At 36.3% G+C, this 10,975-nt stretch overlaps 1 protein-coding gene across 2 annotated transcripts; it reads left to right on the forward strand.

Moving 5' to 3' along the window:
• Positions 1-953: 953 nt before the first annotated feature.
• Positions 954-10,054, forward strand: asrgl1 (asparaginase and isoaspartyl peptidase 1). 2 transcript variants are annotated; one of them, XM_051126683.1, is made up of 7 exons: positions 954-1,066; positions 1,638-1,826; positions 1,915-2,057; positions 2,310-2,464; positions 3,389-3,510; positions 4,242-4,352; positions 9,361-10,054. In XM_051126683.1, the coding sequence occupies exons 2-7, from the start codon at positions 1,640-1,642 to the stop codon at positions 9,576-9,578; spliced, it is 936 nt and encodes a 311-aa protein (XP_050982640.1). In that variant the 5' UTR covers positions 954-1,066; positions 1,638-1,639; the 3' UTR covers positions 9,579-10,054. The 2 variants fall into 2 exon arrangements, with proteins under 2 accessions (XP_050982640.1, XP_050982638.1); XM_051126681.1 differs by having other exon boundaries at positions 958-1,066; positions 1,625-1,826.
• The last annotated feature ends 921 nt before the right edge of the window (positions 10,055-10,975 follow it).

The raw sequence follows: 10,975 nt of genomic DNA on the forward strand, positions 1-10,975 counted from the left end.
TTTGTAATAATGTCGCTTTCTGTATAGAATTTATTCCTTGTTTGAATAACCGTGGAAATAAAACATTATATAACTGCCATTCCTAAAGATTTTATTAAATTGTAATCACTTTAAATACAAATTCAGTCCCATGACAAATATTTTATTAGCCTACATGACAGCCATGTCTGATTATTTCAACCAGGTAAAACCTGCATGATCAGCCAGGCTGGGAGACCAATTAAAACCAGCTACTTGGTAAACACCTATAAATTAAAATTGTGATGTGATTGTGATGTAGTTATATGGGATATATATGGGATAATAATTCTAATTTCCCTAAATCCTTTTCCTACAATGTCCCAATTTGCCAACAGTGCCTTGCTGCCATTTAAATGATTAGGAACACATTTTGTACGATCATAAAACTGGTTAATAACCATTAAAAAACATGAATGTTGCAAAAGTATTACAATTTAAATTTTAGAATAACTCTCCTGAGATATTCTTGTTTAGATATGCTAACTCAAATATTCAAGTTTGCAGTTAATAACTAACATTTTAACTTAAAGTTTTAAGGCGACACTTTTACGATAGATTTGGTAAAATGTTTTAAATAACTTAATATAAGTAAATAATATAATAAGTAGGCTATGTACATAATGCAGCAGTCAAATAATGAATTTGGTAATAAAATGCTGAGCAGTTATCATTATTATTATCACTATTAATGTAGGCTACTCCATAGACTAGCTAAACGTGCATTTAATCTGTCTTCGCATATGACATATGGGATGATTTTAATCCTAGTTTTAATCTCAGATATAAACGGTTGCATGATGTTAGACTGGTTGTAATATAAGGTCGGTGTTTTGCATTTTGTGCTTTCTTCCTGTCTGTTTGCATGTCCAGTTTTTAAGCACTAATGTAGTGGTTAAAGAGCGGACTTTTATTTTGATTTTTCTCTGTGGGCGCGTTGACGTGTCTGGAGTGTGTTATAACCCTGTCACGCATCTATAGGTTCTTCAGCTTTCAAAGTGCATCTGCTGTCTGTGATTTCATATTCCAGTCGTTAGTCGTAAATCTGGTGAGGAACCCTTGTTAAATATCGTTTTTTTATCATTGCATGCGTATGTGGCCCAGAATTACAAAAATGCTGCATTTAGATCTGGTCATCAGCTGAGTGAGATGAATCTTTACTGCTCTTCCAGATGATTCACAGAGCACTTTATTTGATGACGGGATTTAGCTGATCACAGCTTGTAAACTAAATGATTAACGCAGTTTGACATCTAGTTGTAAATTACCTGAAATTTTAGTTGTTCAGTATGCTGACATTGCAGATTGTAACTTACCTGCGGAAATACAGTAGCCGTTGACAGATTTATGATGATAGTAATGTTATTACATACCACAGACTTGTACTTGGCATATATCATGGGCAGGGAGTTTAACTTTATGCAACGTAATGAATACAATTATGCGTGTTTTGCAGCTGGTTTGATATCTAGGTCAAAGTAATAAAACGGTTTAAATTAGTAGGTTAAAAAAAAATCACCATTGCAAGTGATACTGCCTTGATACAACAGTTAAATACACATTTTTTTCTCTCACTTTTGTCTTCTCAATATCATTCTCAATCAAGTATTTGTGGACAGCTATGCTGCCTGTAGTGGCGGTGCATGGAGGTGCTGGTCATATTCCTAAAGAAAGAGCTGAACTCTCTACTATCGGTGTAAAGGAGGCAGCCAGGACTGGGTATGCCATCCTCCAGAAGGGTGGAAGTGCCATGGATGCCGTGGTAGAAGCAGTGGCCCTGATGGAGAACAACCCGAGATTCAATGCAGGTACCAATCAGTTAAAAACTCTCATACTTCTTGCCTAATACTTCATTCAGGGGAAATAGAAAACTCAGGTTATGCCCAATTATCATAGGTCGGGGGTCAGTGCTAAATGTGAAGGGGGAGGTGGAGATGGATGCAATGGTAATGGATGGCAGGACTCTAGATAGTGGGGCTGTTTCAGCGGTCAGAAGAATTGCTAACCCAGTGCACCTGGCCAGGCTTGTCATGGAGAAGGTATTGTTGTAAAATGCATAACGTATTCCCAAATACTATACATAAACACCAAGTACAGATCTAGCTTTGTGTAACCTACAGCAACTAAAATTAAAAACAAAAAGTGTTAGATACACATTAACTAAAGAATACCAGGCTATATGCTGTCAGTTGCTTTTTTGCATTATTTGCAGGCATTAGATGATTTTGCAACACTTTGCATTTAAAATAATCAAAGTAATAATGTGAATAATGTCTGTCCTTTCTCTGGAGACCAAACACTTGTGTCTGACAGCTGAAGGGGCCTCTAAGTTTGCCAGAAGCATGGGTGTACCGGAAGTTCCTGAGGAGTCATTGATCACAGACTATGCCAAGATGCGCTGGAAGAAGAACTTGAACCCAGATGCCAACCCAGTAGAATGCCAAATGTAAAGCTTTTATGTAATGAAAACCGGTACAAAGTGCTGACATAACGCTTTTGGCATAAGATGTCTGATGTCTAGAACTTCAACTCAGAAGAAAGAGTTGCAACATTAGTTAAAGTGATAGTTCACCCAGAAATAAAAAAGACTTTATTTCTGCTCTGAAATACAAAAGATTATATATATACACACACACACACACACACACACAACCAATGAAAGGTTTGGAATAACTGAGAGTGATTGATTTTCTTTTTTTTTTTTTTTTTTTTTTTTAAGAAGTCTCTTATGCTCACCAAGGCTACATTGATTTTAAATGATGTTTGATAACAAAGTTCGGGAGGAGCACGATCAGATAATCAACTAATTTGGCTCAGGTGCAACTCGTCTAGCTAATCATCCAACTAGCACAAGTCATATATATGCACACAGCCGTCTTACCTCCGTCATTCGACTGTTTTTTCGGCATCCCCCCTCCACCCCAACTCCTCATTCTTAATCTATCCTCATCCTATACTTGGGATGGGGGGAGTTCTCTGGGTTCGGGCCATGTTCCGGGCTCGGAGCCCTCCCCCAGGAAAGCACGCCAAAATATGCTTACTGTTTACTCAACCAGATTAGATGTAAGGGTGAACTCGTGAAACAGTAAAAACAGTGAAGTATTATTAAAATTTATTTTTAAATGAATATATTTTAAAAATGTAATTTTCTCCTGTGATCCCAAAGTTAAATTTTTATAACTTGTATATAACTTTATATAAAATATGCTTTTTCAATAATGTGCATTCATTTTAAATGTATAGTAATTGCAAAACATGCCGTTCCTCTATGTTTTTCCATGTTGTCTGATTTCTTTCTCTTTCTTTCTTTTTGATGAACTATTCCTTGGCTACCAGAATGAGTAAGACATTTTGTATGCATGTGTTTCAGGGGCAAGATGGGAACAGTTGGTGCAGTAGCTGTGGACAAAGACGGAAACATTGCTTGTGCCACATCCACTGGTGGAATGTTAAATAAAATGGAGGGTCGTGTGGGAGACACGCCGTGTGTTGGTAAATCCAAACCTGCTGAGTTGTAATGTATGTTAGGGGTCTTGATTTAATTTGATTTACACCACAAAACTCCATTGTTAACACTTTTTTTTTTTTTGAAGGAATCCATTTACAATGGCTTTACATATATGTTTCTGTGTATTTAACTGAAATAGAAGTATTTTAACTTTGAAAAATGACACACTTCTTCTTTATTTGGACAAGAAACCCTAAGCAGCTGATATGACAGGGGTTGAACTCTGACCTTTGGACATGCAAGAATGTGTGTAATTTTCAGCTGCTCATGAGAGCTTGTTGCCTGCTGAGTTAATATTCAAACAGATCTAATCCCAGCTCAGCACAGCACACCACACCACATCACCCTCCACATACACATTCTCTCAGGACACATTTTAACCTGTGGGAATCAGACATACACACTAGTTAAGAGCTGGGTAAACAGGAGAACAGACTCTGCCTGTGTTGTCTGCTTTAGTAAGTGAGTAAATAAGCAAACGTAAAAAGACAGCTCCTTTTTTAACCTTTATGCAGCAAATACTATCAGGGTTTGCCTCAAACAGGTGGAAGTTTATCCTGTTAGTGTTACACTGTAACACCCATGGTACACTTAGCATTTAGTTAAATTTTACAGGAGTGCTAAGGGGTTATCGGGAGCAATAGGTTTGCTGAGTGTGAGTTTGTGTAAAGGAAAGATCTCACTTTGGATTTGTGTTTCTTCTTGTGATTTTCAGGATGTGGGGGCTATGCAGATAACAATATTGGGGCTGTCTCACCCACAGGCCATGGGGAAGCCATCATGAAGGTCACGCTGTCTAGACTCATTCTCTTCCACATGGAACAAGGCATGTGTTACAAGATCAGTACAACTTATTTAGCATTTTAACAAACAAAGCTTTGGGGGCATTTTTTTAGTGAACAAAATTACCATATTTATTACACAGAATATTTATTTTAACCATGAACAATATGCTTTCTACTCTCTGGTCAGTTGTATTAGCAGTATTTTTAAAAAATAATATAATGCTTTTAAACTGCAAGGACAAGCAGTAAAAGTGACAGTAAAGACATATATAATGCTGCAAAAAAACTGTTTTAAATAAATGGTGTTATTTTGAACTTTCTATTCATCAAGGAATCCTGAAAAATCTATCACAGATTCCACAAAAAATATTAAGTAGAAAATATTAGCACAGTTGTTTTCAACATTGAAAATAAGAAATCTTTTTTGAGCACCAAATTGGCATATTACAATGATTTCAGAAGAGTCATGTGACACTGAAGACTGGAATAATGGCTGCAGAAAAATCAGCGTTGCCATCACAGGAATAAATTAAATTTTAAAATCTATTCAAAATCTATCAAAACAGCTATTTTAAATGTTAAAGGGGTGCTATTATGCTTTTTCACTTTTTGAACTTTAGACAGTGTGTGGTGTGTATCTTTGGGCATAAAAAAGATCTACAAAGTTACAAATCTCAAAGTCCACTCCAAAAGGAGATATTTTGTTTTTAAAAAAATTAATTTTCAAGAACTACAACGAATGGCTCTTTTGGACTACAGTGTTTGTTTTCCGCATGCAATGATGTCACAACGTGGTCCATTAGAATATCATCAAATTAAATCCCACCCACGGAAATTCGAATTGTTGGAGGAAGGGTAGGGACGAGGTGGGGCATTAGCCTAACTTTAGCGATGCAGCGTGGAGAACCGCTTCAACGAGCCACAGCGTGGCAGGTATAAACACAAGCATTGACTAGAGTGGCCGCTTCAGAGCTGTAACGCGTCACGGACGTGTGCAGTACAGGGGGGTCGAAACACGCGTCGAAGCCGTGATCTACTCCGGTTGCCGCATCAGAGCTGTAACACGTCGCAGACGTGTGCAGTGTGTGGTAAGAGATTTATTCATCATACAGTGTAGATAGCTTTACTTACAACGCAAGTGTGTTTTCAAAATGCATAAACTAGCACTAGAATAGGCTAGGCTGATCAGTGATGATGTTCTTTGATAATGTTAGGCTGCTTTTAGCCTTATGCTGGAGCTGGTTTCGGGCAATAAAACTAAGTATGTAAATAATTAAATACATTAGCACGATAATATCATGTATCAGTGATCTCGCAGACTGATGATTGGACCCAACACTACTGTAGCAGATATTTACTCACCCTCCATGCATCCTAGGTGTATATAACTTTCTAACATTTATTCTAGCACTCCCAAGCTTTAGAACGGCATAGACGGGTGTTTCTCCTCATCAGTCCTTTAAATCAGTCTTTTAAAACATAAGAATCACTTTAATCTAGCTTGGGCTAATAGTTGTACACAGAACTTACTTCTTTGACAAGGGGGATGGCAGTACTGAAACGCTGTCTAAGCTGTTCGCCAATCACAATGCAGTGGGACAGCTAACCAATCACAACACATTTAGTTTTCCGGAAGGCGGGCCTTCATTAAACCTGGAACTAATCGAGCTATATGTGCCAGGCTGAGAGAAATGTATTGTAATAATGTAAATTATGTTAAAAATAATGCGTTTTTCAAACCACCAAGCATCAAAGCATGTTCTAGTACACCCCAAAACAAAATCAAGACTTTGTAAAAGAGCATAATAGGACCCCTTTAATAATATTTCACAATTTAGCTATTTTTACTGTATTTTTGTTTAAATAAATGCATCCTTGGTGTGCATAAGAAACCTCTTTCAAAACTTTAAACTTTTGTACCGGAGTGTATTTCATAATTGTCTATGGCAATAGTTACATTTGATGTCTTACGTACTACTTTTCTTAATAACACAAGTTATAATATCTGTGTCTCAAAACAAGTGACTGCCAAATGTAGTAAAAAATAATATCGAAGGACTTTGGTATTAAATTTAATATATAGTACATGGTGAGCAAGTAATGAAAACATTGCTCAGAATAACTAGGACATTGTAAGAGACAACTAGAGTTAAAAATGGTCAAAAACATGATAGATTGTAATAAAAATGTTAAACTAGTTCCTAGATAAAATAACTGAAACTCTAAAATATATAACTGAGCACGATTGCAAGCTTTAGAAATTTTGTGAAAAAATTTGTGATAGTGCCCTATAGTACATTTTACTAGACTTAATTATTGTAAATGCTAATCTAGCCATATGACCATCTGATAGCTTTCTTCCCGTGTACTGTGCACTTGTAATAGGCAGTTTTATTATTACTGCATGTCATCTGTAAATGTCACATCTTGGATCCTAAATCATTCTGCACTGTAATACTGATTTAGAAGCAACAGGTATATTGACATGAGCTCATATTAACGGTTCACATGTGTTCATGATTAGCTGTGTGACCAATTCCTGGCAGCATTTTAGTGAATAAATAGCTTGAATTACTGCAGCTACACATTAACTGGAAATCTAGGGCCTCATTAAGTTGCTTGACCTCAAGTCTGTTTAGGTAAACATTGCTCACTTCATGGGTCTGAGTAAAAACAATTTGAGTCAGTCTCATACAACGTGTTACGTAAAACCACCTCCAGCACCATTTATAATCAGCAGACACATGGAAGTCAGAGTTATAGAGCTGTCTGAACAGTACAGATTAACCTGCCTGTACATCCTCAAAAGGACATTTCATATAACATGGTCTCTCATTACCCAGCCTGTATGTTGTGTAGTGTAAGTTAGCCTTTTGTTTTAATTGTTTTTTTCGTTGAGGCGATCTGTGTTTCTGCTTTTGCCTTGTGCATGTGGAAACACAACAGGAAGTCTTTCTGCTGAAGCAGCAGAGGTCAACTCTGCTATATGTGTGTTGATATGGGCAGGGTGTTGATAAGATTTATTTGGTTCCACCTAAGATTCAATCTTTACAAGCCATATACTTTAAAGGAATAGTTCAACCAAAAATTCCCTCAGGCCATCCAAGATGTAGATGAGTTTGTTTCTTCATTGAAGTCCAAAAGAGTTCTAAACAAACGTGTGTACATTTAGATGTGAGAGGACAGCAGGGGATTGACTTTTTACACTGAAGGAAGTGTTATTATTGATGTGTACTTTGGCCAGAAGTGACGGTTTAAAGTCAAAATGCCTTAATGATAGATTTGTTTTTTACAAACCCAGCTTTTTGCTTCACAAGACACTAATTGTTGGACTGAAGTTGTGGATTATTGTATTGTTTTTATCAGCTGTTTGAATTCTCATTCTGACGGCACTCATTCACTGCAAAAGATCCACTGGTGAGCAAGTGATGCTAAATTTCTCTAAATTTGTTCTGATGAAGAAACAAACTCATCTATGTCTTTGATGGCCTGAGGTCCTTTAAAGCATTTGCTTCTTTATCGTGCATTACATGGTCACATGCAGTTGAGGTCAAAAGTTTACATACACCTTGCAGAATCTGCAAAATGTTAATTATTTTACCAAAATAAGAGGGATCATACAAAATGCATGTTATCTTTTTTTATTTAGTACTGACCTGAAAAACAGATTTCACATAAAATGCATTTACATATACGTCCACAATAGAAAATAATAGTTGAATTTATAAAAATGACCCTGTTCAAAAGTTTACATATGCTTGAAGGATTTTTCTGAAGAATAGCGGGAAGTTTAACTATTTAGGACAAACAATAAACTCATGAACAACTATCAAAAAAAAAACACACAGCTGTGGGTTATTCAGGTAACAACACAACATTAAGAATCAATTGTATGTAAACTTTTGAACTTTTGATCCCTCTTATTTTGGTAAAATAAGTAACATTTTGCAAGGTGTATGAGGAGAAACAAGAAACAAATGAGATATTAAAGAGATTTTAACTGATTCTTAATACTGTGTTGTTACCTGAATGATCCACAGCTGTGTTTTTTTCTTGTTTAGTGAAAGCTGTTTATGAGTCCCTTGTTTGTCCAGAACAGTTAAACTGCCTGCTGTTCTTCAGAAAAATCCTTCAGGTCCAACAAATTCTTTGTCTATTCAGCTTTTTTTTGTATTTGAACCCTTTCCAACAATGACTATGATTTTGAGATCCATCTTTTCACACTGAGAACAATTGAGGGACTCATATGCAGCTATTACACAAGACTCAAACACTCACTGATGCTCCAGAAGGAAAAACTATGCATTAAGAGCTGGGATCAGGGTAAATTCAACTTATTTTGTCCTCTGGGGAACATGTAAGTATCTTCTGTAGCTTCTGATGATATTTAGGCAAAATAAGAGAAATGTACACATCCTCATTCTGTTCAAAAGTTTACACCCCTGGCTCTTAATGCATCGTTTTTCATTCTGGAGTATCAGTGAGTGTTTGAACCTTCTGAAATAGTTGCATATGAGTCCCTCAGTTGTCATCAGTGTGAAAAGATGGATCTCAAAATTATACAGTCATTGTTTGGAAAGGGTTCAAATACACAAAAATGCTGAAAAGCCAAATAATTTGTGGGACCTAATGGATTTTTCTAAAGAACAGCAGGCAGTTTAACTGTTCAGAACAAACAAGGGGCTCATGAACAACAATCACTAAACAAAAAAAAAAAAAACATCTGTGGATCATTCAGGTAACAACACAGTATTAAGAATCAAGTGTATGTAAACTTTTATTAGTTTGTCTTGTGGACTATATGTAACGTCTTTTATGTGAAATATCTTATTCAGGTCAGTACTAAATGAAAAAAAGTATAATCCCTCTTATTTTGGTAAGATAATTAACATTTTGCAAGGTGTATGTAAACTTTTGACTTTTGTACATCTGGCAGAGAGATCTGGAATGGTAACACCATGTAACATCTATGTACTTGTTAGTCCACTGTATTTTTAAATCACTTACTTGTACGTTTTAGTTAAGTATGTGTTCTTCTTTATTCTCTAGGCAAGACCCCAGAGGAGGCTAGTGACCTGGCTCTTACATATATGAAGGAGCGGGTGGACGGTCTCGGCGGGGTGGTGGTGGTGGATTCAAAAGGGAACTATGCAGCTCGGTTCAGCAGTAAACAGATGTCATGGGCCGCTGCCCAGCAGGGCGAACTCCACTATGGGCTGTACCGTGGCGAACACTTTGTTGAGCCTGTACAAGAGAACATGCAATGAATACACACACACACACTTAACAGTAAAGCATTGTATGCCTTAACACTCCTTTTTGAGGGCAGTGTATCTGTCCTTAGTGGTAATACTTTACGTTCTCCACTAGATGGAGATAAATGATGTTTTTTAATTTAATCTGTTGTAAGGTGCAGTGCACATTTAATGGGATAGTTCATCCCAAAAATGCTAATTCTGTCATCATTTACTCACCCCTCAAGTTGTTCCAAACCTGTTTGAGTTTCTTTCTTTCTGTTGAGCACAAAAGAAGACCATTATTGGTTACAGACAGTTGAGGGTAGACATAGACTTCCATAGTTTGAATATATCTTCAAAGTATCTCCTTGTTGACAGAATATTCATTTTTGGATAAACTATCCATTTAATAATGATTACAAAATTGTTAAATAAATGTTATGCATTTTTGGCAGCTTTGATATGACTGTGAATAGAATAGCAAAATAAAAAAATGTTTACATGTAGTGTAAAAATCTTTTACTGTGAGCCGTCAGAATGTCTTGGCAGACATACCAAACTGGTTTTATAACTGATTTTGAAAAAATGATTAATTCCTGAAGTAGTTCAGCTTATCATTTCCATCTACAGACTGAAAGAGAAAGTAGCTTATTAAATTAGCACAAAATATTTTTAAACAAACAGATCATGTTGACATTTGAACAAACAATGCAGCAGTTTTAAAATGGTTTGTATTCTGTGAGAACATTTGTGCCAGAAGAAATTTTGTAACACATTTTAAGTGTGTTGGTGTCATCACACCATTTTGACTAATTATGATGGCTAAACTTCTGTTGGAAGGTGAAAATGAGCAGATAATATTTTTTGTTGTTGTTGTGGGTCACTTATGTGCTATTTTACTTTAACAGATACTGACAACTATATATTAAACATTAGTTCTGTTGTTTTCATCTACAGTATATTGAGGTGACGTGGCCTTCAAATCTTAATGCCCTGACCCTCATGACAGTTTAAGTACACAAGCTTCTGCTTATTGTGTCAACACACAGGCCAGCTTGCAAGTTCCAACTGTGAATTGTCTTTATAATGATCAACAACCCAAAAACCAGTTTTTCTGCCCTCGGCGGTCAGTTTGTGTTCAAAATATTCCGCACGGAGCATGCAAAACAGCATCAGCTTTTGTCCTCTCAAAGACACAGCCGACATGACCTCTCTGTCCTTTTGTGTCTTACTTAACCCTTAATGTGCAATGCATACAAGCAAATTAAATTAATTAGGTATATATCAAAATTACACTTTCAAGTTAAAAAAAAAAAGTAGAATCCCATGAAAATAGTGTAGAAGGGATTAGCATTTACCTCAAGGTCAGTAACCTTTTTATGGCATGGTGCCATGTTACTTTTAGATAAAAATGGTGAGTTGATGCC

The sequence above is a fragment of the Labeo rohita genome, chromosome 13 (assembly GCF_022985175.1).
Source record: "Labeo rohita strain BAU-BD-2019 chromosome 13, IGBB_LRoh.1.0, whole genome shotgun sequence".
NCBI lineage: Eukaryota > Metazoa > Chordata > Actinopteri > Cypriniformes > Cyprinidae > Labeo > Labeo rohita.

What these genes read in the sequence shown, in the direction of transcription:
- asrgl1 (XM_051126683.1), top strand. Translation starts at nt 1,640, where the DNA reads ATGCTGCCTGTAGTGGCGGTGCATGGAGGTGCTGGTCATATTCCTAAA. An exon ending in AACCCAGTAGAATGCCAAAT is followed by an intron (nt 2,465 to 3,388) that starts GTAAAGCTTTTA and finishes CATGTGTTTCAG; the next exon opens with GGGCAAGATGGGAACAGTTG. An exon ending in GGGAGACACGCCGTGTGTTG is followed by an intron (nt 3,511 to 4,241) that starts GTAAATCCAAAC and finishes TGTGATTTTCAG; the next exon opens with GATGTGGGGGCTATGCAGAT.